Source organism: Panthera onca, chromosome D1, assembly GCF_046562875.1.
Source record: "Panthera onca isolate mPanOnc1 chromosome D1, mPanOnc1 haplotype 2, whole genome shotgun sequence".
Classification (NCBI taxonomy): domain Eukaryota; kingdom Metazoa; phylum Chordata; class Mammalia; order Carnivora; family Felidae; genus Panthera; species Panthera onca.
In genome coordinates, this window is record NC_138348.1 from 5,835,941 (window position 1) to 5,861,281 (window position 25,341).

At 46.8% G+C, this 25,341-nt stretch overlaps 2 protein-coding genes across 7 annotated transcripts; both read right to left on the reverse strand.

Annotated features, from left to right (window-relative positions):
• Positions 1-261: 261 nt before the first annotated feature.
• Positions 262-7,973, reverse strand: LOC132662054 (RNA-binding protein 4). 3 transcript variants are annotated; one of them, XM_060607342.2, is made up of 5 exons: positions 7,865-7,973; positions 6,461-6,883; positions 3,167-3,245; positions 2,552-2,836; positions 262-699 (listed from the first exon to the last, which is right to left on the reverse strand). In XM_060607342.2, the coding sequence occupies exons 2-4, from the start codon at positions 6,870-6,872 to the stop codon at positions 2,560-2,562; spliced, it is 768 nt and encodes a 255-aa protein (XP_060463325.1). In that variant the 5' UTR covers positions 6,873-6,883; positions 7,865-7,973; the 3' UTR covers positions 262-699; positions 2,552-2,559. The 3 variants fall into 3 exon arrangements, with proteins under 3 accessions (XP_060463325.1, XP_060463324.1, XP_060463327.1); XM_060607341.2 differs by having other exon boundaries at positions 2,552-3,245; XM_060607344.2 differs by lacking the exons at positions 2,552-2,836; positions 3,167-3,245.
• RBM14 (RNA binding motif protein 14) lies at positions 7,945-24,043 on the reverse strand. Of its 4 annotated transcripts, none has more exons than XM_060607337.2 (3): positions 23,598-24,043; positions 16,662-18,126; positions 15,006-15,883 (listed from the first exon to the last, which is right to left on the reverse strand). In XM_060607337.2, exons 1-3 carry the CDS (start codon positions 23,932-23,934, stop codon positions 15,676-15,678), a joined length of 2,010 nt encoding a protein of 669 aa, XP_060463320.1. In that variant the 5' UTR covers positions 23,935-24,043; the 3' UTR covers positions 15,006-15,675. The 4 variants fall into 4 exon arrangements, with proteins under 4 accessions (XP_060463323.1, XP_060463320.1, XP_060463321.1 ...); XM_060607338.3 differs by lacking the exon at positions 23,598-24,043 and adding an exon at positions 23,101-23,578; XM_060607339.3 differs by having other exon boundaries at positions 15,748-15,883; positions 18,016-18,126.
• Positions 24,044-25,341: the final 1,298 nt, after the last annotated feature.

Consider the following 25,341-nt stretch of genomic DNA (forward strand, 5'->3'; position numbering starts at 1 on the left):
TGATATCTTGAAACCATGAACAAGTGGTTGGTTTCATGACAAAGGTGGACTAGTGGAAGGAAGTCTTTACTGGAATGAAGCTACCTGCCTGGGTTCTTCCTTTGGCACCTTTAAGACCTACCTACAATAAAAAAAAGTAACTGCAGTGATGTTCACCCAGGGCTGAAAAGTCAAACTTTATACCCACCCCTTCTCTTCCAGGGACAAATAAAGAACCCAGACACAAGCCCAAGCAAGAACGCTCTCAAAGCACACATGCCCTAAGTTGAAAAACCATTTATTTCACTGGAAAAAAAAAGTGATCCAACTCTATGTGTCTACCCGCCACAAGCCTTTGGGCCAAAAAGACTCAGGAGCAGTGACACTCTCACCAAGGTCATTCCCAAGTCCAACACCCACCGGAAGCAGGAGGCAGGGAGACAGCACACCCCCCACCACAGTTTCTGCACGCAATGAGGCCTGCTGGGAGAACAGAACATAAATGGGAAACTACAGAAGTATTGAAGAACAGGAAGAACAGGAAAATGGGCAGGAAAGAGGAAAGGAAGAGGTGGTCTGAATTTAGCAAGGTAAATTAAGGTCCACGGTTCCTGAGGGACTGAACGTACAGAGCCGAGAACGTCCCGGAGATGGGGTACCACGAAGGGTGTATTCTCATGCACAACCGCAGCTCGGAATTTCAGCCCACACACATCCCACCTGCAAGAGAGCACAATACAGGGGCTTTACAGCAAAGCTCAAAAGGGCTTCCTACTTAAAACTTCAAAGAACATCTTTACAAACTCTGGTAACTTGACACTCCTTTTAAGTTTACTTGTACCCATCCCCAGTATCACAATAATCTCTAAAAGTAAATAAGCTTAAAGGCCAGAGAGAAACTGGGAAGGTCAAGCAATCCCAGACTGAGGTCCTTCTCTAAATTAAACAGCAAATATTCTTTGATGAGTGTAGGCAAACATAATTCATTTCTCTTGATGTTAACATCAGCATTCCTCAGAAAAGGTAATTCCATGTCCCAAATTGTCACTGGAGGGCAGGAAAGAAAAAAAAAAAAAAAAAAAAAAAAAAGGTTCCAATTAGCTCTCTGGGGTAAAAGTCAAAAGTATGTTTGAATCTGGGTTTAGTACCAAGGTCCAAGTTAAAAATCATTCAAGGTCTAGTCAAAGTAGCATCAACTGAACAATCTTTAAGACCTGAGGGCATCCAACTCTGCCTAGGGAAGAAACTAAAGAATGTAGTAGAGGGCATATGTAATCTACATATCAAGTCATTCACGTTTCTTTTCCAGCCCTACCAGTGATTTTCTATCCAATAATCTCTGGCAAGTCACATACCTTCTGCCTTAACTAAAAGATGACAGAATATCACTCACCCTGACACTACAAAATTACAGATCAATGGTAATGTCTGGGACACACTGGGAACTGGGGGTTCCCCCAAAACAAAGGGTATCTGAGAATCATCATTTAATACAACAGCAATCTCAAAACACCTAGAGCCCAAAGCTGGCAAGTATCACAAAGAATATACTCAAGTAGAGCCAAATGGATCATGAGGCTCAAAATGTATAGTATAGGAAAAAGCCAGAGGACTCAAGGTAGAGCTGGTTCAAGAGTATTAAATGCCCATAACTAGTGGGAAGATGAAGGGAGTAATCTGCTTAAGGCAAAGCTCCCAACCCTGGTGTTCATTCATATTTATATCACCATATCCCTTGAAGAAGCAGAAAGGATGTCCACCAGAACTCTGTGGGACAGTTTAAAAAAAAAATTGAACAGAGTAAACAGGTTCTTTTATAGGACAGATTCAAAGATAGAGCAATAGGGTGGGCACTCTATTCAGGGAATAAATCTGAGCTGAGTGGAGAAGTTGGATTTGAATCTATGCCTCAGACTCCTTATTGAAAGCTTTATAAACTAAAAGATACCTTTTCTTCTCTCTGCCCAACTTACCATCAAAGAAGTTTTTTCTATAAAGCTCATAGGGAGTGAACTGTTCAGCAATGTCAGAAAACGCTGCTTCAAGATTAAGATGATGCCACCTGGATAGTCTTCACAGTAACAGGGACCTGAGCAGTGATGACTAGTTAACTAGTTATGGATTTTATATTACTCTAGGTCATAGCAGACCTTTCACATAGCACAAAGCAGAACAGGAAACTTACAAACCTTAATAATGTCACACACCTAGGAATTCAACAAAGGCTCTGAGAAACAGCACACCTCATTCTGAATAAATGGGTCCCAGGTTCAGTTCAATTACAGCACATAGGTGTGATCCAACATTCATCACACCATTCTTCATTTTTCCAGGCACAAATAGCATCAGATTGACTCCCAATACTAGGAGCCCTGGAAAAGTAGCCATGAGGGCTAAGGATGTTTATATATTTCAAAAAGTTAAGTAATTAAGGACTTCCCCTAGTCTCTGCCATGCTAGTAGTAACCTTACCCTAACCCCGCAAAAGCAAGCAAGCAGGGCAGCCTAACTGGAGCCTGTAGGCTGCAGGAGGGATGGCAAAACCAGAACAGGGGACACCCACCGCTCTCACCTCAAGCTTTAAAAAGCTGAATACCGCGCCCGATCCGCATACTGCTCCCGCTCATACCGGGCCATGTCGTACAAGGAATTCCGCGCGGCCGCCGAAGCTTGGGACAACTCACTCTCATGCCCGTAACCGTAGCCCTCTCCAACAGTGGGGACTGGGGCTGTAGCGCGACGCAGGGGGCTCCGATCCCGCCCGTAATATGAAGTGGAAGCTGCAGTAACAGCAGCAGCGGCTGCTGCAGCAGCAGCAGCTGTAGCAGCAGCAGCTCCTGAGGTCGGCAACAGGTGTCTATCGTAGGGATCGAGAGAGGTGGAGGTGAGGTGACTGGCCATGGCTGTGTTCTGGACTTGTGGCAGCTGGGACAGGGTCTGCTCTGCGTAATTATAGGCAGAGGCAGCTGCAGCTGCCACTGCCTCATAGGACCGGGCAGCACGGCAGCGCTTGTAGTAGGCATCGAGCGCTCCGTACGCGTTGTTGTAATACAATGAATCCCCATAGCTCATGGTGTAAGGTGTACGCACTGCTCCATATTGCTCATTATATTGCTCGGTAAAGTCTGCCACTCGGCCAGAACGATCTATCGGACACTCTTTGGACCAGTGCCCCTCTTTCCCGCACCGATAGCAGCCGCTCTGGTCTCCCATCCCGGGCGCAGTCCTAAGCCGGCTGGTGGACAACTGCACGTGCATTCGTTTGCCTTGAAGAAACAGACGCAAGAAGGGTTGCTATCACTCTTAGTCATAGCCCCCGCCCCTACCCCAGACACTGGTCATAGCAATGGCTTTACTTAGACAACACTAATGCAGGATTCCTTGCCAAAAGATTTTTTTTTTTTTAAGTTACCAAAAAAAAAAAAAAAAAAAAAAAAAAGTCCACTACATAAATTCAATACAATGACCTGTTTAAAGACAAAGATCAGTAAGATGAAGAAATGTTTCAGCTCTAACACTAGTTTAAAGCTTGGGCCCAATAATAAGCACCTCATCCTTTGCCAAGTAACTAGACAGAAACTACCCTGAACAATAGCCCAATGACAAAAGAAACTGTATGAGTGCTCCACAAGATTCTCACATTTCCAATCTTCACCATCAAGACTGATTTCATTAAGCAGGACACTACAAAGGCCAGTTCCCCAGTTCCCCACTCCAAAAATCAAAGAGAATAAGACCTGAAAGTTACCACTGATAGAGAATATAACCCAGACCTGATCCGTGACTGAATGTGATAAGCAAGTTTCAAGATTTGTGGGAAAATCACTCATGAATTGGGGGAAAAGGGACAATCATATGCATTGAAGGACTGCCTTCCCCTTTAACAGAGTCCTTTAAATTGTTGGTCCTGATGTTCATTCTAACAATGATTCTTCACAATCTGACAACTTTAGGGACTTCCTGATAGGGTCTAAGGAAATAGGACAGGCAATTCACAAAATGCCTAAATTTTTAAAAAGATTATGAAAAACATGGAAGAAAAAGGGGAGGGAGATGAGAAAAAATGGGGAGAATAACCAGTAGTATTAGAGGATCAAATAATTCATTAACAAGACTAAAGTACTTTTTCTCCTTAAACTAGGGATCTGAAAGATGGTAAGAACACACACTAAATACTACTTTTTGCTGAATATTACAATTTATATTCTAGAAATAAAAAAATATTACTTCTGAAAACTTAACAAAAGACACTTTTCTGAAGAAACTTAAGGTTTAAATCTTTTCGCAGGAACAGCTTTGACCTAATATGATCTACCAATTTATTGGTAAGCAAAATTCCAGGAAAAACTTCCAATGCAATTGGCTAGTGTACCAAAACATGCAGATGATAAAGTGAATGGTTACAAGCAGAGGAGAGTCAACAGATAGATCATCTACTCATACAACATTACAGAATCGGTAAATAGACAATTTCACATGCAAAATTAAAGTCCTGGGAAGCTAGAGAAGGAAAAGGGAGGTGGAAGGATCAAACTACCCCCCAAAAAATCCTGTTGTAAACATTACATCTATGTGTAGATAGACTGCAAGTTAGAAGCTTAGATACACAATTAAGTACTGAAATGCTTTAAAGTGCTCACCTATGTCCCTCTGGTATTTGCCCTCGGGGCCACCTTGGCACCTAACAAAACCAGAGAAAACAGGTGCAACCAAGGAACTAACCAAGCACATTCATGACATTAAGGTCGTTAACTAATGCCCTGATCTAAGGATGCGTCAATTCCAAAACCAGGAAAAGAAACTAAACCTTTAAAAATATTTACGATAGAGATCTTTAAAATGGGCAAACAAAAGAGAATACACCCAACACTGAGAAACTGAAAAACCATCTTAATAAATTCCATTGCTCCATATACACATAGAACTCTACTAGACAATACTAAGGAGAATGACTAAGTAATGAAAATATAAATAAGCAGAAATAGCACCACAGAGCCTACAGTTCATACTCAAGAGTTATGCATAAGGACAGGTTGTCCTGAGTCAGGACACACTGGTCTCCCTTTACACATGTACCTGCTACAATCAGAAGCTACCACCCACTCGATGAATGGATTGAAGTGGAGAAGAGGGTCCAAAAATTAGGTATTATACCACAAACCCTCCACAAAAGCAGCCTTTGCTCCCAATTAAGTTGTTGGCAGCAAGTTAATTCTCAACTTACCAATTAAAAAAGAAAAACAAACTAGACCTGAGAGACTAGTGACACTTTTCTTTAATAATGCACAGCAATACCCACGACACAGTGCACTGTTAAGTTGGGAGAACGACTGGACCTCCAGCTCTAAGAAAGGTCCAATCTAAGGGAAATAAACCCACAAAACAGGAGCAATGACTGAACAAGAGAGTACTCAGAAAAGGAAGCAGTAACTACCTTGTTTGGGCTAAAAAGGTTGGAATACAGTTTAAAAACGTAGCAAGGAATTATAGGACTACCCCGTAATTTGGAAGTAGTTACAATCAAAGGGAAAAAGCTCTTTTTTGCTACAGGGGACACAAGGGGATGGTGGGATGGAAGAAAAATTAGCAACTCACCATGGTTACCACACTCACCCTTCCTGATTGCCACTCTTGCCACAGGAGCTCAGAACTCAAACTAAGAAAAGATACAACTTTCCAAATAAAGCAACAATCCATACCATCACTCATACTGCCCTCTAGGTACACTAACAATCTAGTCAAGGCTCTAAGATAACACCCATCTAAGGGCTCTATTCACCAAGGATGTTGAGTCCACCCTCAAACAGTGAAAAGACATTGCCATTATTGCCCCCAAACCCCAATATCCCCTCCTCAGCAACTCCTGAAATCAGACTTTTATTCTGGAGTGACCTCATCCTCAAAACAGAACCTCTGGGTACAAGCATAACTGAAAAGGAACAAGAGCGATAGCCCTTTAAAAACACTAGTTATCTCAACACTAGTTATTTAATAACTAATTACCTTTGCTGGGAAGTTAGGAGTTGGGATGAGGTGGGGGAGCTTACCAGGGATTCTGCTCCCCAAAAGTGTTAAGACGCTTTTGGGTTTGTCAGGTTCTTCATATGTAAAATAAGGCATAATGCTGATACTGGGCTGAGGCAATAAATTCAGAGTGAACCACTAAAATGTGCTCTACTATCAAGAAAAAGGGAAGGAAAAAAAGATAAGTGGGAAAATCAAAGGAAAAGACTTCTGCACTAATAGACATAAAAGCCTTAAGAGTTCCAAACTAAAGCCACGGGTGTTTTCCCAAAGGGACTGGTCTAAGTTAAAGCCTCTAATTCCCATGCATTCTCCATTTTAAGTATATCACCCACAATGATTCACCGTCAGCCAGCCAACAGCTCTATTTGTACCCCCAAACCCCTCCCCTTACTTATCCAACCTATTTTCTGCACACAGGCTGTGTTCAGCCCTCTTCCCAAAGAGGGTGGTTCACCTTGAAACTCTGTGTTGTCAAGGCCCCTGATGGCCTCCACTGCATCCTCTGCCCGCTCCATGTGCACGAAGGCATAATCTTTCACGATGTCACATTCGATGACTGGACCATACTCCTCAAACTTGGCCCGAAGCTCTTTGTTGGTACAGGTGGGACTGATGTTGCCCACATGCAACTTGGTGGAGGTTTTGCTCTTATTCTTGCTGGCTTCCACATTGATGTTCACCCCATGCAGCTTGTAGTGGTGCAGGTTGCGTATGGCATCCTCGGCCGCCGTCTTGTCCTCTATGTGCACAAAGCCGTAGTTCTTAATGATGTCACATTCCAGCACCTTCCCATACTGCTCGAAGAGTGAGCGGATCTCCTGCTCTGTGGCCTCCCGGGGCAGGTTACCGATAAACAGCTTCACCATCTCGACACAGCCTGTGTGAGAAGAAACAAAATTTCTAACAAAAGACCTTAGGCTCACATCAGTAAAAACAAAAACAAACAAACAAAAAACCCCCGGCCACCTCCTTTCACTCTAGCAAATTATTTCCAGTTCTCCTCTCTCACACTCCCACCTCCACACAACAATCAAAGGAAAAGTGGAAATAAGGAGGCCTGCCACAATACCGGGTGTAGAACCCTAGAATGATGAGAAAATGTAACAGAAAGCTCCTTAGTAGACAAAGGGTTTGATAAGAGTTGGATAGCTTCTAACGAAAATGGAAATGAAAATGAGAGCATACATGCAGCGCTGGGGATACTGGGCTTTTCTATCCACTGGGAGGTCAGAAAACGAAAGGTCTAACTGCAAGCTGCCTGGACTGACTACTGAAATTGTGAATCAGCTCTTCCTCCCGCAACGGAGTAAGTAGCCACCATTTCCGGAAAAGTGGGCCTTATAATAGCTTCATTTTAGGGTTTCCTTGGGAAGCAGTGAACGGGAGACCTGAGCCGGAGAGCAAGGCATGAGAAGACTACAGGAAGTGCAGGAGTGGGGAACGCCTCTGTCGGGGTGCTGTCCTACGAGCTCCTGCGGGATGGGGAGATGCGTGGCCAGAGAAAGGGGCTTCAGACTCATCAGTCAGACAACAATGTCTCACAGCCTAAGAAATTCTCGAAACAGGTTTCAATTTTTCTAAGTCTAAAGGAGCGCGGTAATCTCTATGGAAACCTCAGAGCAGGAAACCGAGCCAAGTCGGGTAGAGGGCAATGTGGGGATAAAGGAAGGTATTCTCGGGGGAGGTCGTGGGGGAAGGGCTGCTTCAGGCTTACCGCGCAATGCCCAGCACCGAGGTCGGCTCTCAGAGACGGGTGCGGAGGCCGTGACCCCACTAGGATACCCCTGAAGCCCAAAGGAGTGAGATAAGAAATTTAAGAGAGAAAAGAGAGGCAACGGAGGGGCTCGGAGTCTCTCACCCGCACGGAAACCAGCAGGGGCTCTTCCTCGCGGCGCAGACGCTTCTGACAAAACGCTAAAATGGCGACGGCCGCAGCAGTGACTCTGGGTAGAAGGGGAGGTGAGCCTACCACCGGATTGGCTGCTCGGTAAAGTTAAAGGCAGGCGTTCCCGTGGTTCCTCTTCCTGATTGGTTACCACCAACGCCAATTACCTGAGAGGCCGGGAAGAGGTGGAAACGTCAGTAACCCCTGAGCTTTTACGCGAATGCCAATGAGCGCCTATCTCGCGAAGCCGAAGTCACTGATTGGGTAAGAGGTCGGCGTGAGGGAGGAACTACAAACGTGGGCTTCGCCCGGGTGCGACCCGCCATTAGGCGGAGCGAGCTAAGGCTCCGGTGTGGCGGTCTTTAGCTTCGTGGCGCCAATTTTGTGAAGCTTCTGAAATGTTTCGCCATCAACACGTGCACATCTTGACACTATCCCCCGCTCCATTTTGCCTTCTCCAAATTTCTCCCTCTAAACTCCCAGCCACCACGCCTTCGCAGCCAGGATGCTACGAACCATAGCTTACGCAGACCCAAATGCCAGGTAAGAAAAATAACGAAGCGTCCCCACCGGAAGAACCAACCTCCTCCTTTGCCCAAGAATCCACACCGTAGCCCTCGGAGTCCCGGAGCTCCCCCCAGATCAAAACTACTGTCACGGGTGGTGAAAGGAACTCTGGAAACGGTTAATGGGCGCGGCTTCAATTAGGTTATAACGGTCCCAAGTGAGCCCGGTTGAAGGCTGCGTTACTTGGAGGCACTGAGGAGACAAGTTCCCTCGAGGAACCAGCCTCCCGGAGTGGGTCCAAGATGAAGAAACGGTTTCTGTGTGACCACGTAGACTGAAAACACCCCCACCCCACCCTGAGAAAAAACTGGAGCAGCGAAGTTTTTTGTTTTATTTTATTGGGTGCCATGGGCCAGAGCTGTAGGTTTAAACTCCTAGAACCGACCTTAGAGGGAAGAGCCTAATCACATGAAGCTATAAACAAAATACAATCAAAACAGCATTCTCCAGAGCGTCTGGCCTGCCTCATCACATTTTCTTTCTCATCCTTTGGCTTCTTCACAGAATTCCATCCTCACTGAGCAAGCAATGACCCTTTGCAAGGCAGCTTTTGAGGAGGGAAGTGGGGAAGGTGCTGGATGAAAAGAGCATGATAAAAGCAATGAATTCTCTATGAGGAAGGGGATCATGAGTGGAGATGACATAACACACGACTGTCCACAGCAGCCCCAAAGGGGGAGGGAGGGCAGAAAGAGAAAGGAGTTGAAGTTATGGAAATGGGTTTAAAAACCTGACATGACTCAGGAACCAAATGCTGGAAAACCGGTCAAGAACTTACTCTAGAGTGGGAAGAGCAAAGGACCTAAAAACATCAAAATAATACATTTACAGATGTGGTCGACACTAATCTTGGTCCATTTTCATTGTGGATTCTTATATACGGAATCTGAGTAAAGGCAATATAATCAGTGACGAAGAAAATCAATTCTATGTTAGTCAGCTGCATGTGTGTGCCCTTTTGAGGGGGCCGGCATCATGTGGGGTTCACCATTCAATCTGCAGGGAAACTCATCTGGTATAGAAATCCTCTTAGGTCCTTTCAGTTTGATCTTCCAAATTCTGTGTGTCCCAACAGCCCTGGAGATAAACTTTCTTCCAAAATACCAAAGCAGAGGAGATCAACTCGCTCTATAAAACTAGGAATCTGTCCAGGTCCAACGCAGAGAGGACTGGGAATATAAATCTCAGGATCACAATCCATGCCAGTTTGCAGATCACAGTACCGCCGCCCCCCACGCCCCCCCCAGCCCAATCTCATTACTTGATTTACCTTCTGAAAAGCCTTTAAGGTGGACTTATATTTGTTTCATTTTGCAAGCTCATCCAACTGTATAAAGCACATTAAATCATCCCCCTCTTCTTAAAATACACTGCACTGGAAAAATTTCACTTACCCTACCTGATCTGGTTCTTGCCAGAATCTCCTAATCTGTTTAACAACCCCCACTCGCCTCACCCCACTCCCACCCCACCCATACATACTATGCTCCACCCCACTGGCCTTTTTGTTCCAAGTTCATTCAGACTGGAATGTTCTTTCTCCAGGTGCTTCAGTGGCCACTCCATCTAGACATCCTCCTACTCCAAAAGCCTACCTTGGAACTCCATCCCATGACTTCATGTTATTTTTCCAAATACTTACCATCACTTGAAATCCTATTTGTTCATTCCATTTCTTTCTCCTACCTCCTACCTCCCATCAAATAATTTGTTCGAGGGCAGGGAGCTTTTCTTCTTCCTTACTCTATCCTCAGTGTTAGAAATGCACCTGAAACATGGTAGGCACCCAATTATTTGTTGACTAAGTTAACACAAAGGTGAATGCAGGAGTTAACTTCTTGGAAACCAAAAGGAGAAATGACGAGATTTTCAGTCAATATCAGCTTAAGATCATGGACACTTAGTTCTAAAAACAAGCACTTGATTCATGTCACCTAGTATACTTTCCAGTCTCCCTCAAACAGAAAAAGCAGGTGCCCAAAAGCCAGGGGGTAACCTATGCTACAGCTTTTCATCACCAGGATTACCAGTTTGACAAATGCTGCAAAATGAAGCTTTAGGCAGGAAGACATTTGTGGTTCGGCTGTCTCCACACTGATGTTCACCTATCCAACTCTATTTTACTGAGTACTAAAGGAGCTTAATACTCACCCCTTAAGGTTTATAAATTAAAGACATCTGGTCCAAATCTTCTACCACCCCAAGTATGCAAAATAGGATTGAATGCAGTATTTTAAAAGCACCTTGTCCAGGGGCACCTGGGTGGCTCAGTCTAAGGTTAAGCATCTGACTCTTGGCTTTGGCTCAGGTCATGATCTCATGGTTGGTGGGGTTCTTCGGATTTTCTCTCTCCCCCTCTCTGCCCCTTCCACACTCTCATTCTCTCTCAAAAATAAATGTACTTAAAAAAAAATTTTTTTTTAAAGCACTTTGTCCAGGACACTGTAAATACCATCTTGGTGATTCTTAATTTGCTGATCAGGTTACCAAGCACCTCAAAGGTAAACTGACTTCTTCAAAAAGTCATCTAGAAAGCAGGTATCTGTCATAACCAAGCATAAATATACATTCTGACTGCAGATTTTGAAAAGACAAAAGTGCTTGGAGCCTGGGCTCTTGAAAAGGAAATGAGGGACAAATCCAAACTTAGGGGGAAACACAGATATCTGTGAAAAACATTCAAATGTGAACAAACAAGCTATTCTTTCATACCTTTTGGGGTGAATATGTGTAATTTATACATGTTAATTACCGGCTCCTGTCCAGAAATGAGTACTGGTTTAATAAAAGTTCCAATTAAAAACCGGTATTCTCCAGGAATATTCAGACTGGCCTTCCTTGACTAAGCCAGTCAAGCAAACTTCCTAAGCCTCCAATCCCACTGGCAGCTACACTCTTAGCCTCCCCTTAATGTCTCTGCAGGTTCCCTACCCCTAACCTTTCTTTTCCATACCCAAGGAGAATATGATCCCAGGACACTGAACCGTGTTGCCTGAGACCGGACGTGACAAAAACCGGTGTGATCCATGGCCTACTTCACTCCTAGGTAGCACTCGGTTAAAAAAATCCACTGCTTCACTGTTGTTCTGAGTGCACTGAGTGCACTGTACTGCACTCACACCTACATCCACAGTCCTTTGCTCAGCTGTGTGACAGCTCCACCAGGCCACCCCAATCTCCCCAGAATGTCCTAATTCGGGTCTATGAGACGGCTAGCATTTAATAAGCAGTGACTATACATGAGGCCCCACACTTGTCACATGTTCTCATTTGATCCTTCCATGGCATTATAACAATTACAAGCAAAGTCCTAGACAGTTCAATTCAAAATGACTCAATTCCTTGATCTACTGCTTTCTAACCATATGATCTTACGAAAAGTTTCTTAAGGGGCACCTGGGTGGTTCAGTGGTTGAGCGTCCAACTTCAGCTCAGGTCACTATCTCCCAGTTCATGAGTTTGAGTCCCACATTGGGCACGCTGCTGTCAGCCCGTTGGCACAGAGCCCGCTTCCCATCCTCTTTCCCCCTCTCTCTGTCCCTCCCCAACTTGTGCTCTCCCAAAAAAGAATATTTAAAGAAACATTACTTGATCTACAGCCTTAATTTCTCCATTTAAAAAACAGGTTTAGAAATAATGGCATTTGGGTTGCAATGAAGATTAAATGAAGTTACTGTATGAAAAGCACTTTATCAGTGCTTAGCAAGTGTTCAATAAATGTTTTCATCTATAAAATCTCCATTTTATAGATGAAAAACCTAAGACAGAGTTCCTGACAGGCCCAAGATTACACAACTAAGTGACAGAAACACAATTCAGACTCAGGAAACCTGATTTTACAGCCAACCCCCCCTAGTCATTCTGTGCCAAGTCAATTTTCCATTCAAACAAATCCCATCTCCGGAACATTTTAACTAGTGGAATTGCCCCTTATCTTCCACTACACTAGCATTGCTTATTAACCGTAACTAGTTCAGTGAGGTAGGTCCTGCCTCCCCACATTATAAATTCAAGGTCAGCCCAAGGGCTCAGCTACTTAATACTGTATTTCTGGCACTACAGACACAATATTTCAAATGATTTACACTACGTTTGAAGTAACTTTTAAGAACTACCCCCCGCCCCCAGAAAACTTGATTCTACCCTTTATGATCTAAAGGTAACTACAATTTAGGTGAATATAAATTTTTCACTTGCTTTACATCTTATCTTCTCTATTACCCAAACTTTGATTACATATACTAGTCCATAAATCTAGGAAATTATTTTCACTATAACCCAAATCATCCCCTATTAGGGTCAGCTTACTTGGCTTGATAGGACAAAATGACTGGAGAACCACCAGTCTATACATAGACTTTGGCCAAGCTTAACTGATGGGCAGGACTAGAAAAGCAGCCTACCCAGAGGGTGACCACTGAATGATACTTCCATTACCTCCACTAGAAGGGATGGGGTCCCAGGCCTACCCCAGACAGAATGTGAAACAAGGTCCAAACCTCAGAAGAGAATAGGCTGACAAGGCTAGAAGCCTCTATGTGGTCTCATTCCAGGAATAAATCATCTTTAACTTCTCCAATGAAGGTCAAGTTGTAGAGGTGATAGATGCAGGAGTGCAAAACCTGGGAGTCCACATTCCCCACCCTCTTATCCCAAAACACCCATTAAATGTATGTCCTCCCATTCACTCAACCCAACCATCTCCAAGTTAAAGGACCCAAGAACTCAGAAATCCACAAAAAGCAAAGTATGAAGAGTGGGCTACAGGATTAACACAGATGGCGTAATTTAAATAAAAGAGAAAGAAGGAAATTTTAAAACAATCTGCAAGAAAGAAGAGAATGACAAATGATTTAGCTTTGTAACCTCTTCTGCTTGAACAACGAAAACCTTGAGGGCTGAGGCAGCAAAGGCATCAGGACCTAAAGATGTTAGGCAGTTAAGAGTGATCATCTAGGCCACATCACTCTGAAGAACTTGGGCTGCAATAAAGAACATCAACACTGGCCCCAAGAGCACATTAAGCTGTTTTTCACAGGAACCATAGGATTGGAATAGTGGCAGAACCCTCACACTGGAGAAAGGAAAACAGAAAGCCATATGACAAAGAAATATTACAAATGCACAGGCCACAATCACAGCCCTGTAATCAACCAACCCCTCTATTTTCCAGAGTAATAACCAGAGCTAAGTTTGTTAGCTTGGTCCTCAGATCACCCCACCCTCCCTGCAGAAGTGACAAGAAACCTATCAGACTCCCCCCTCCCAGTCCTTCAAAGAAATGAAAAGGAGCAGCAAAGCACCTGGAGGTAAAGCAGTGAGCAGAAAGAGCAAGGAAAGAGCTATGGCCCCAGTACCCCACCCCCCAAGATTACCCCAGTTACCATCCACAAGAGCTCATTCTTATAAAGATCATATGCTTTTTTGCCCACTGGGCAGAGGGAAGGGAACACTTGGGGCAAACTCCTCTGTCACAAGGCAAGTTCCCAAGGAACCAGTGAAAGGCAGAAAAGAACCCACCTGAACTCCACTTGATTGACACACACAATTCCCCAAAACCACCTTGCCCCAAAAGGCTCCCAAATCAAATCTCTAAAGCCCCCTTTCCCAAAGGAACAGCAGTAGGTTCCTACCCAACCAGTCTTCTGTTCACTCATTTATTGGTGAACCCAAGCCTCCATTTTGTCCCTGGCTGGAACTTTTTTTTTTTTTTTTTTTTGCCCAGGTCCTCTCAACCCCAGTCCCAGAATAAAAGTACAGAAAGAATCTTCAATTTCTCACTCTATCCCAGCATCCCTACTTGGGTTATGCTTGTACCTCACCCCCCTTTCCAGTCTGTGAGGACACCTTCAAATATAAATCCAGGAAGAAAACATCTGGAAACCCTAACAAATGGAGACGGGGTAAGTCTCAGGGAACTGATGGCAGAAGATGGCAGGACGCAGGAAGGACACTCCATGGTGATGTTCAACAGGCGAAATACCAGGTTTATGGCCATATCCCCCATACCTGCTTCCAATCGTCCCTGCTCCTCCTCTCTCCAACCACAGGGAAGAACCAGACAGACACCACCCTTACCCCACTACTGGCTCCTTTCCGGATCCCAGCTCCAGCACTCACTCAAGCCCACTGCCTGAAGGATCCACTAGCCTTATAAGCACCAAAGCAGTCCATTTCCCCACTTCTCACTTGAGAAGCCATACCCCAGAACCATCCTGCTTGGAGCACAGGTTGTTTCCGAACTGGAGATAAATCAGGGGGAAATGGGCAAATAAACTTACTGCACTTGGTGTGATTAATTCAACTTAAGGGCTGAGGAAGTCCGAGCAACTTGGTCTGGACTCTCCAGTCCTAAAGATGGCAGACTAATGGGACGACGATGACCTAAATCCCTCTGGGCAGCAGGGAAATCACTAGTTCCCACATACAAACCCCTTTCCTCATCTGCCCTGGATTCTCCAGCTGCCTTTCCTTTAGCTGTCATGTCTTCCTGGATGTCAAACTGGCTTCTCTGAAACTGAGTGCAATCAAGACAATGACAACCAGGTTTCCAAACTGCAAATTGCCCCAAGTTTTATTTGTAGTCCATACAAAAGGGAAAAAAAATTAAGGTTTTCTAACACCACCTACTTGGGGAGATGGGGATGTGGGACTGTGCCACTCAGCATCAGCTAGAACATCAGGGGGTCAGTAGGGATTTGGACATATACCGACCGTCCCGACAGGAACTCAGTCTCAACACAGTCTATAGCGGGACAAAGTCAGGGCCCCCTGGACTGCTGGCACACTGGCGCACAGGAAATGGTTAAGCTAACCTTTTCCTGGCCTCCCTCACATCTAAAAAGAAAAAGGCGCCGCCGACCTCAGTTGCAGGTTGCTTCCCCATCCAGACGACCTTAAATATCGCGCACAAAAATAAAAGGGAGCCAGGAAAAAATAAAAACATAAAAGAAATTCCCATCCTGGGGAGATGGGAGGCAGGGGAGAGGGGAAACCGCAGATCTAGAGCCAGTAGCAAGATTTGCTGCTGAGGCGAAGGAACAAAGTAGGTTACTGCCGAACACTCAAAAGGATCATCTCCTGGGAAGGCCCACAGGGTAGAGGGGATGAAAAACCGCAAACGGGAGAGGTATGGGCCAGTGGTTATAACCTGGGCCTGCACCCTACCCGACCTCTCCTCTCCTTCCCTCCCTGTGGTGCCCCATGCCAGGATGGCCCTACATGCGGCGCTGGTAGCCAGAGTGCATCTGAGCTGCCCGCAGGTAATCATTATAGGAGCCCGAATAGCGTGCGTAATCGGAATGGGCATCGGGCAGGCGACGGTAATCCAGCGAGGACTTTGTCGGCGAGCGGCGGAACGAAAGCTGCGACTCTGATAAACGGCGGTAATCAGAGAGCTCGGCTAAACGCCGGTCGGAACCATACCTAGTCGAGAGAAGAAGACAGTTGGTGAATGAGACAATTGAGGGGAGGGCTCCAGGTGGGCATGGGGGAGATGCCAATAGGGATAGGGAGGGTGTGATCAGATTGGTCTCCAACAAACAAGATTTTGTCCGAAGGCTCATCACCCTATCCAGGGCAAGAAATCAAGCCTGGTTCAACCAGTGGGAAACCAAGCCCACCACTGAAGCCCTCCCTTCTCAACTGGCCAAGGTAGATTTTAGTCTACATTCCCAAACCACAAACAAATTATCCCCACCCTGGGCCCTACACAGAAAGACCTTGGTTGTTTATCAACAGAACGGCGGACGAAAGCAAGGTCCCCAACTTCCCAAAGAGTGGACGCACCTCATACACCTTGCCTTCAGCCAGTGAGTGCCAAAGGGACTACTCTTTCAAACCCACCCTACCAAAGCCAGGACAACCACATAACAGGCTTAAGGATCCTTGAGACGGTGGGAAAGGCTATGGGCCACAATCTTGCAGGCAGTAGCTCCAATGGCACTTGGGGTAGCCTAGACAGGTGACACTGTTCCCAGCCTGACTAGCTGGTACCACCCCAGGCTGAGCACTAATGCTCCACCTGAACCCTGGTGATCAAAAAAGTTTACAGACATCACCCCCCTCGGCCTTTGGACATCCCATGGGAGTAGATGAGAGAAGACCAAAGGAGGGGCCAATGGCTCCAGTTTCCCTCCCATGCCAACCTCAGCCCCTTGCCCTAAGCCCCAGCTGGGGGCAGAGGCGGGGGGGCATACAGTACCTTTTCGACATGGCGACAGCCTTTTTGTAGGGATCGTCGTAGCTGGCCCGGGGTGGGGAGAGACGGGTACGCTCATAGGGCGGCGGGGTGCTGTTGGCGTTGGCAACGGCCCCCTGGGACATGGACAGGTAGGCTGCAGACGGCTGACCTGCCCCATCGTAGGCATTGCCCGGCTGGCCACGGTAGGAGGCAGCAGCCTGGGGATGCTGCTGGGCAGCATAGGAAGCAGCCAATGAGGCTGACGACTGAGCGCGGTACGGAGCTGCCAGGGTGGCAGAAGGCTGGGCCCCATAGGCAGCTGCAGCACCATAGGAGCCAGTGGCCGCAGCAGCTGATTGAGCCCCATAGGAGCCTGACAGGCCCATCGATGCTTGAGCCCCATAACTATTCAGCTGGGTCTGAACAACCGGCTGGGCCCCATAGGAGCCAGCCATTGGGGTAGTGGCTTGTGCAGCATAGGCAGCTGGTTGGCTGGCATAGGCAGCAGCTGTAGCTGGCTGTGCCACATAGGCAGCCGGCTGGGAAGAGTAGGAAGCAGCCTGCTGTGCAGCATACGGGGCAGACTGGGCATTGTAAGAGGCCGAGGGCTGGGCATTGTAAGAAGCTGCCTGGGCCCCATAAGCAAGTGAGGAGGCTGCAGACTGGGCTCCATAGGAGGCTGCCTGGGCCCCATAGGAGCCTAGGGAGGAAGCTGCTCCCTGGGTGTTGTAAGAGGAGGCAGCCGCACGAACCCCATAGGAGGAGGCAGCCTGCGCGCCATAAGAGGATGGCTGGTTACCATAGGAGGCAAGGGAGGAACCCTGAGCCCCATAGGAGTTGAGCGAGGAAGCCGCAGCTGGCTGACCCCCATAGGAGGAGAGGGCTGAGGCCGAGGGCTGAGCTCCACCATATGGGCCAAGCGAGGAAGCTGCAGCAGACTGGGAGCTAGGACTAGCCAGCTGGCCCCTGTATGGGGCCCCAAGGGAGACAGAGGGCTGAGCGCGGTAAGAGGCTGCCTGGGCTGTCATGGGCTGAGTCCGATAGCCGACACCCAAAGAGGCAGAAGGCTGGGCCCTGTAGGCAGCTCCCAACGACACTGAGGGCTGGGCCCGGTAGGTGGCTGGCTGGGCCGTCAGAGGAGCCACATAGGAGGCTCGGGGAGGTGAACGGCGCAGGGGGCTGCGGTCGCGACCAAAGAAGGGTGGTGTGGGCTGACGGGCTTGCCCATCAAAGCCACCAGTGCTGTTGCCAAAAGCCTGCTGGTAGTCGAAGGTGGCAGAGAAGCCACCAGTTCCAGGGAATGCCGTATCCCCAGCCCCTGGTTTCTTGGTCTTGTCCCCAGACTGGATAGCCAGGCCGGGCCCCTTCTTCTGACCCTTGGTTGAGAGTTCCACGTTGATGCGCTTGCCCTTCACTTCTTTGCCGTTGAGCTGCGCGATGGCGGCTTTGGCATCTGCTTCCTTCTCCATGTGAACAAACGCGTAGTCTGATAAAGCAGCAGACAGAGGGTTAGCGATTAGGGGGGCAGGGCATGCTACCTGATGGGTCCCAAACTGGACACACAACAGCACCCAGCTGTTGCCAGCTACCTCCAGGCCTCCAAACCCTCCTCTCCAGGAGTAGGTCATAAAACATGGTTCCCACATAACAAAGCTTCTGTCTCAAGCGGTCACCTTTCCCTACGTGTTCTCCCTATTCTCCCCTTTCCCCTGCCACATCACTCAACTCAACTCTCTGGTGAGAGAAGAGCAAAGATGAACTGCAACACAGGATAAAAATCTTCACAGCTCTCATGAGTGTAAATAAACCACCAGACAAAACACAGAAAGGGTTCCTGGATCACTCAATTATTTAGCATTCTCTAACCCAAGGTCACCAAACACTACTGCTCACCTTTGAAGCTTAACTCTGAAATACTGGAAATGACCACTTATGTCTTGGCATGACCCGTATCTCAGCCCAGGGTCCAACTAAATCAAGAAAATTAAAGTGCAGTGCACAGTTCATGAACGTTCTCCAATTTTTTTTTTTTCAGAGTACTTCTGTTCTCAAAGTACTTCCATGCATTGGCCTTCATTTGGGCCTCACAACAATCCTGTGAGGTACGCAGAGCAAAGCATCATTATCTCCATCTTACAGGTGGACAAATGTGCTCAGAGAATTTGTACGGCTTGCTCTAAATCAAAATGTCTTGAACCCAGGAACAGAATCCTAGCTCTTCCTTGCCCTTTCACTACACCAGTCTATCCCTGAGAAGTCAATATATAAAGCGAGACCATATTAACACAACAAGAAATTCAAACTTACAAAAGGAGAAGCTGGAACTCATGTAAGCCAATGAGGCGTGGGAATGGAAACCGAGCCTCTTGGCTGAGATCAGGCCCGAGCCTCTATCCCCCAGGCTACATTATATCCTCTACTGGTTCCTCTTCAAAGTACAGACGTATACCTTACCCCCTTGGGCTCCTGTTCACAGAACAGACAGTTTACAGGAAAGATCTTGTTTCTTAAGCTTCAAGGTGAGAAATTGCAGTAAGGGCAGCTTGCAGGCTCTGCTAAATAGGTTACCCCTGAAGTCCTCATTCAGGATTTGAATGAACTGTGGTGGGATATAAGCTTAAGATAGGATGTTGATCTCAAAGTCCTACTCATCTACCACACAGGAGAAAATTTTAGAAAGGGGAGTGGGAAGAAATTCTTATTCATGTCCAAAATCACATATCACAATGGTGCAAGCAAGATCTGAAAAACAATGATAAGACCATGCTCATGGCAAATAAGGCCATGCACTTAAACCCATCTGGATCCATGGCTACTTAAGTACCAAGTACCAAGATACCATCTCACATCAATTTAGGAAATGAAAAACTACCTAGATGAAATCACCAGGTTCCATTCCTGCAGATAACAAATCCTTTTAAACGACCTCTAAACAAGCATCCTAATTTCTAGATTCATACTGGGATGCCCTCTCTGGCTGCTCCCAGAAAGCAAGTCATTTTTCTTCTTGTGAGGCAATGCCACCAACCTGCTTCTCATAGAAATGAAAAAATAATCAACAAGGCATAAATCAGAAGTATGGTATGCACAAGGAATCCTTGGTTAGGCACTTAAAAGCCTCAATTATAGATCCAGATATCTGCCCTACCCACCTCCAAGTTAGGAGATTCAAATAAGAAGATAAAAGCGCCTTGTAAAATATAAATAGCTATATGATAACAAAGAATTATGACGATTATTCAGGCCTAGGAATAACCACAGGCTTCACTCCCTACAGAATATTATCTTTTATCTCTAATAATAAAAAACAAAAGCTACCATACCATTTATACATGCAAACTTGGAACCTGCCAGAGAGGATTAAAAAAACAAAATCAACTATCACAACTCTCAGTCCTCACACCCCCATGGTTAGAACCTGATTCCTTACCTGCCAATTAAGGCAAAAGTGTTCCTTTCAGCCTAGCCACAGAGTACTAGAACTGTCTTATGATCTCTCATCTCCACTTTGGGTAAAGGGAATTAAAAATAGATACTGGTGGTCAGTGATGTCTTTAAAAGCAGAGACTGAGCTGACCCTCCAGAGAATGCAAGGACAAACAAAAAGTGGGAGCTTATAGGCAGATTAAGGGAAATGGAAAAAAAACCTCCAGGCAGTGTGAGAGACTATTAATGAATGATATTATAGTCCTGGCTAAACTATCCACAAATTCCTGAGACCAGAACAAACTAGGGGAAAAAAAACACCCAACAAAAACAACAACAACTTCAAAAGGTTTACAAGAGCAACAGGACATCCCACTGTCTACTCCCTACCTTAGCCAGGTTTTATTAAGAAACCAACCAAGTTGAAATTTGAGAACTGAGATTTCACATGTACAATTTCAATTTACCACCCAGAGGAGTTCTAGAAACTGATTTTTTTAAAAGCCCTCAGATACAATTATAACCAATTTACATCAAAATGTTCCTAATCCTGACATTAAAGAGAAGTGTGACTTAGTGATCCAGCTGACTCAATTGTATCAGGGTTAACCCTGTTACAGCCAGAAGCCAAAATCAACACCTAACCCTATCAAAGATGCCCAGGAATCCAATTACTCTTAGGACGATGAAAAACCAGAAACCTAGAGAACTCTGCTTGGAAAGCTAGTTTAAGAAACAGTAACCTGTGAGGGAAATCCACTGCATTTAAAGGCACTAGAGCAAGCAATGTTTTACAGAGATCACCTATTGGTCTGGTGGCATCACAATTCCTCTAGAACCAAAGTTAAGAGAATCCAGAGTGGCGCCTCAGTGTCTCAGTCAGTTAAGCATCCATCTCTTGATTTGGGCAGAAAAAGGAGTTTTCCTATCCTGAGAAGAATTAAAAACCTCTAACTTTACACTACAGATTTGTGTATAGGAGGAAAAAATGGCCACCCACCAAGAAAAAAAAAAAAGGAAACAGTTTCCTCTTCTGCCTTTCACACCTCCCCTGAAGCCTAAATGGTTCCTAAAGCTGTCAGCAACTCTCATACTTCATCTTTGAACACCCAATAGCTGTGGAGAGTGGTTACAATCCACTGTTGCCACGGAGATTTTTGCTTCATAAATCAAATCACATAGAAGCTTCAGGGGTAACCAAGCAACTATGTTTTTCCCCTATGAAATGAAATAGAACTGGTTGTCTTATGCAACCTTAAGCTTCTGTGCTTTTCAAAGACCTGACAGCCAACACCAGAGGACTCGATCATCGAATGCCCATTCCCAACCCAAGAAATGCGTTTTTATAGAGCCAGAGCCAGTCTCTTCTGCTACATTCCCAACTTAAAAGCCACACTTTCTTTCACCCCAGAGAAATAGAAAAGCATCAGTGGAGGACAAGACAGTCAAATCTTTCCCAAAGTCTCTCACATCAAAGTATAGCAGAAGCTCTGTTACTTACCAGGATAACCACAAATAACAACTAACCACTACTGAGGAAGTTTAACACATTTCTGGGTGTTTACAAAAGGACAAAATAGACAAAACTTTCACTCTCTCGGAGTCAGCCAAGAGTTCTACAAACCACATGCAGTTATACACTTCACCCTCCCCGCCACTGTCACTTGGTATCAGTCCAGAGCGAATCCGGGCAAATTTTTAGTTTCCTCTACCACCTGAAAGCAAGTTTCTTGACCAATGAGTTCCATGGAGACTGTCCCCCTCAGATGTTAGTTTCTAGACTCCCAATCTAGTAGCCATCTTGCCTAAGAACCGCAAAAGACATGTGGTAGGTCAATTAACACAGAACTGTCATCAGGATCATGTACCCCCACTGGTTTCCTGGCCAGATGCCCAATCTGGAGTCCTTCCTACTCTTTAAACAAAGCAAAAATCAATGCACCATACAGCCTGCCTTAAGAGCACCCAGCAGGAAAGCCCGATTCCGGAGAGTCGTGGACTGGCATAACCTGAGTTGAGGAAAATAGAATGCAATATTAATGCAGAACAAGAACTGCTCTTAGTAGTGGAGACTACAACCCTTTACGCTTCCCCAGCTGCAGAAAGGACAAGGAATGGCCCCCAAAATATGCCTTATTAGGACAGCAAATGAAGTGTCTTGGTGGAAAAAGGCACCTGCACCCATTTAGTTCCTATCCCCAAAACTTTTCAGAGTATGGGTAGGTATGAATTCAACACCAGGAGTAGGGCATCAGATACTCCCCCAGGTTGCATCCTTGAAGATGGCAGGGCAAAGTTAATTCTGATCTGTTCACAAGAGGAACAGAGACTGGCCACATACACAAGGACGATCCCACCAAACCTTGCCAACATAAAAGAAAAAGAACTTACAGGATAGGAACCTAGACTACAAAAAAAGTCAACTGGGTCCCAAAAAGGAAGCCAGACCTAGATTACAGTGATACATTTTCCTCAAAGAAAAGGCAAACTGGGGATCTGCCCTAAGAATTAGACTACTCCAGCAAAGCCGATGAACAAGTAAATTTGTTTAGCCAATGTTTAACGAAGACCTCTCACACACCCCTCTCCACGTCCCCCTCAGCCACAGAGTATATGCCCCTTTGCAAAATCACCAAGTTATAAAAGAACACTGCCCTGAGGGCATGGGCTTGGCAAGTAAAGGCTAAAGAGAAGAGGCCTTCATAAAACAAGCCTCCTTCCCCATTCAAAAGATCGGGGTTTTCAGTTTATATATATCTATATCTATAGTAGAATATAAATATATAGACATACATATATAGATATAGATATATACATACAAAATCGATCCCAAGGAAAAAAAAAAAACAAACCCAAGTTTGAGGGACTTGGAATACAGCGTTGCCACGCCTAACCCACCTAACAATGTTGAAAGGCCAAAGTGGTTCGGAAGGGGTCCCTCCTGTACCCACGAGTAACTATATACCCATGAGTAGACCCATGCCACACAATGCTAAAAAATCCCAGCCCGAGAAACGTCCAAGGGCCCCGTTACCTTCCGCTCGGGAGCATTCATCGGCAGGGAACACGAGGGTGGCCTTGGGGCGTCAGCCCCCACCTTTTCCCTCTTCCCTTGCTCTGACCGACGTCTGGAGAGGAAGTGGGGAAGTGGCGAAATCTTCCCCGCTCCATGATCCGGCTTGTGCCCGTCACTTCCCAATTTCCGCTCGGTGCCAGGCCCAGGAGACCAGTGGAAGGCGCGCCCCCGGTATACTCGCAAGTCTCTCAGGCGCGTCCCCGGCCCCGTAGCTCGGCTCACAGTGGCCGCCGAACCCACCCAGAGCCACTTCCTCCTATCTGGAGAATGGTGCCTGGACCGCAGGGAAGGAGGGTGGCTCTACCCATCGCGCCCCCAACACCTCCGGCCTCGCTCCCGCGACTTCCCCACCCTCCCCAACCGCGCGGTGACCGACCCCCGGGAAAGGGGCGTGGCTAACAAGCAGAGTGCCCAGAGCGCGCCCGCGCCCCCGCCCCCGCGCGCCTCCGCGTTACCTTTCACCACGTCACACTCGATGACGCGTCCGCGGCGCTCGAAGAGGCTGCGCAATTCCTGGCTCGTGCACGCAGCCGACACATTGCCCACGAAAATCTTCCAAGTGTTAAGAGGCCGTGGGCGCGACATCTCCACCACGAGCGCGCGCCCAGGCCGCAGCTCGTGGCCGTGCAGGGCCTCGATGGCGCGCAGCGCGCCTGCATTCTCGCGCATGTGCACGAAGGCGAACTGTTTCATGACGGCGCAGCTCATGACCGTGCCGTAGGGCGCGAAGAGGGCTGCTAGCTCCTCTGGCGTTGTATCTGCCCCATCGACGTTTCCCACGAATATCTTCATTTTGCCGCCGCAGCCGCCTTCCCGGGGAGCCGGGACCTCTCCTCCAGCGACAGGCAAGACGTCCGACCGGCCGGCAGTCCTCCCCAGGAATGGCTGGCGACCGAGAACCCCGCCGCGCAGGCGCTCTGACCAAGCCAATCGGGGCCCGCATCCCGCGCGACCCGCAGCCAATCAGAGAAGCTGAAAGAAGATGCGCTCAGGCGCAGCCAATCCCAGAGGGTCTGGAGCCCGCTTGTTAGCCGAGGGGGCGGGAAAGGGACGGCGGCGCGCGACCAACCGCCACTGCCGGGGGGAGGGGGGAAAAGAAGGGTTGGAGAAGGGGGAACGCGCGCGGGGAACGTCGGCGGCCTAGAGGCCTACTCGGTGAGACGGCCTCTGGCCCGGGTGGGGCAGGGATCGGCGGACCCAAGGAAAAACTTTGTTCAGCCGGAAGTCAGAGCTCCTCCCATTCTGACTGCCTAGGCCAAACCCGCGCCTGGAGGTGGCAACGAGCTTGTCCACGAGAGGGTCGGGCCTGGCGGAAGAAACCAGGACAGCCGCCTTCAGTCAGCTAACTGTCCCCTCCGAGACTGCTGGGCTGTCTGAGGGGGCCTGAGAGGCATTTGCCCCGGAGGACCCTCGTGCTATTAATTCATTCTTTGGAAACACATTCCCTGATGTTGCTGAGGTCCTAGAAGTAGATGGAGAGTGACAAATCAGAGTTTGGCAGAGGCCTTTGTGGAATTTTCAAAAGAGGAATAATGAGTTGTATCTCCCTTGGTGTGCGCTTGAAATTATCCACAATAAAAAGTTTAGGGAAACGATATTGGGTCAAAAGAATGGTCCCTGAGGGGACAAAAGTTGAACCTTTATAGAAAACAGAAAATTCAAAACCAACAGATGTATGCAAAAAAAAAGTATTTTGCATAGCAGAAGAGAAAAACAAATCCGTGTGCCAAACTCAGGAAAATATTTACCTACATGTTCATGCTACAAATTTTTTGAGCACCTACCAAATGGGCAGCACCAAGGATATAGCAGTGAACAAAAAGTGACCAAAATTCTAACCTTGGAGCTTATACTATGGTGGGAAGAAATATAATAAACAAGTCAGACTTATAGCCTGATAGTGCTAAAGATTTGAAGCAACAAAGCAAGTAAGCTCTCCCATAGGGGAACCATTCCAGCCAGAAAGTACAGGTCAAAAAGTCCTGGGGCAAGAGTTTGTCTGCTTGTTCAAGGACTAACATTATGGCCGGAGGCTATAACAGCATAAGGATGTAGGGGGAGGTAGTGGCACCCTGTGGGCCAGTGAAATGACTGGCTTTCACTCTTTTTGATTTTTATTTTTTTAAGTATTCAACAATTCCATACCTCACCAGGTGCCCATCAGGACAAGTGGCCTCCTCAATCCCCATCACATATTTA

Bases quoted from the DNA above. Each gene is read 5' to 3' on its own strand.
- RBM14 (XM_060607337.2), bottom strand. From the start codon at position 23,934: ATGAAGATATTCGTGGGAAACGTCGATGGGGCAGATACAACGCCAGAG. The intron at 18,127-23,597 runs GTAACGCGGAGG...CTGCTTTATCAG, and splicing joins CGAGTGTGACGTGGTGAAAG to ACTACGCGTTTGTTCACATG. The intron at 15,884-16,661 runs GTACTGTATGCC...TCTCTCGACTAG, and splicing joins GCTGTCGCCATGTCGAAAAG to GTATGGTTCCGACCGGCGTT.
- LOC132662054 (XM_060607341.2), bottom strand. From the start codon at position 6,872: ATGGTGAAGCTGTTTATCGGTAACCTGCCCCGGGAGGCCACAGAGCAG. The intron at 3,246-6,460 runs GTGAACCACCCT...TGTTTCTTCAAG, and splicing joins TGACAACACAGAGTTTCAAG to GCAAACGAATGCACGTGCAG.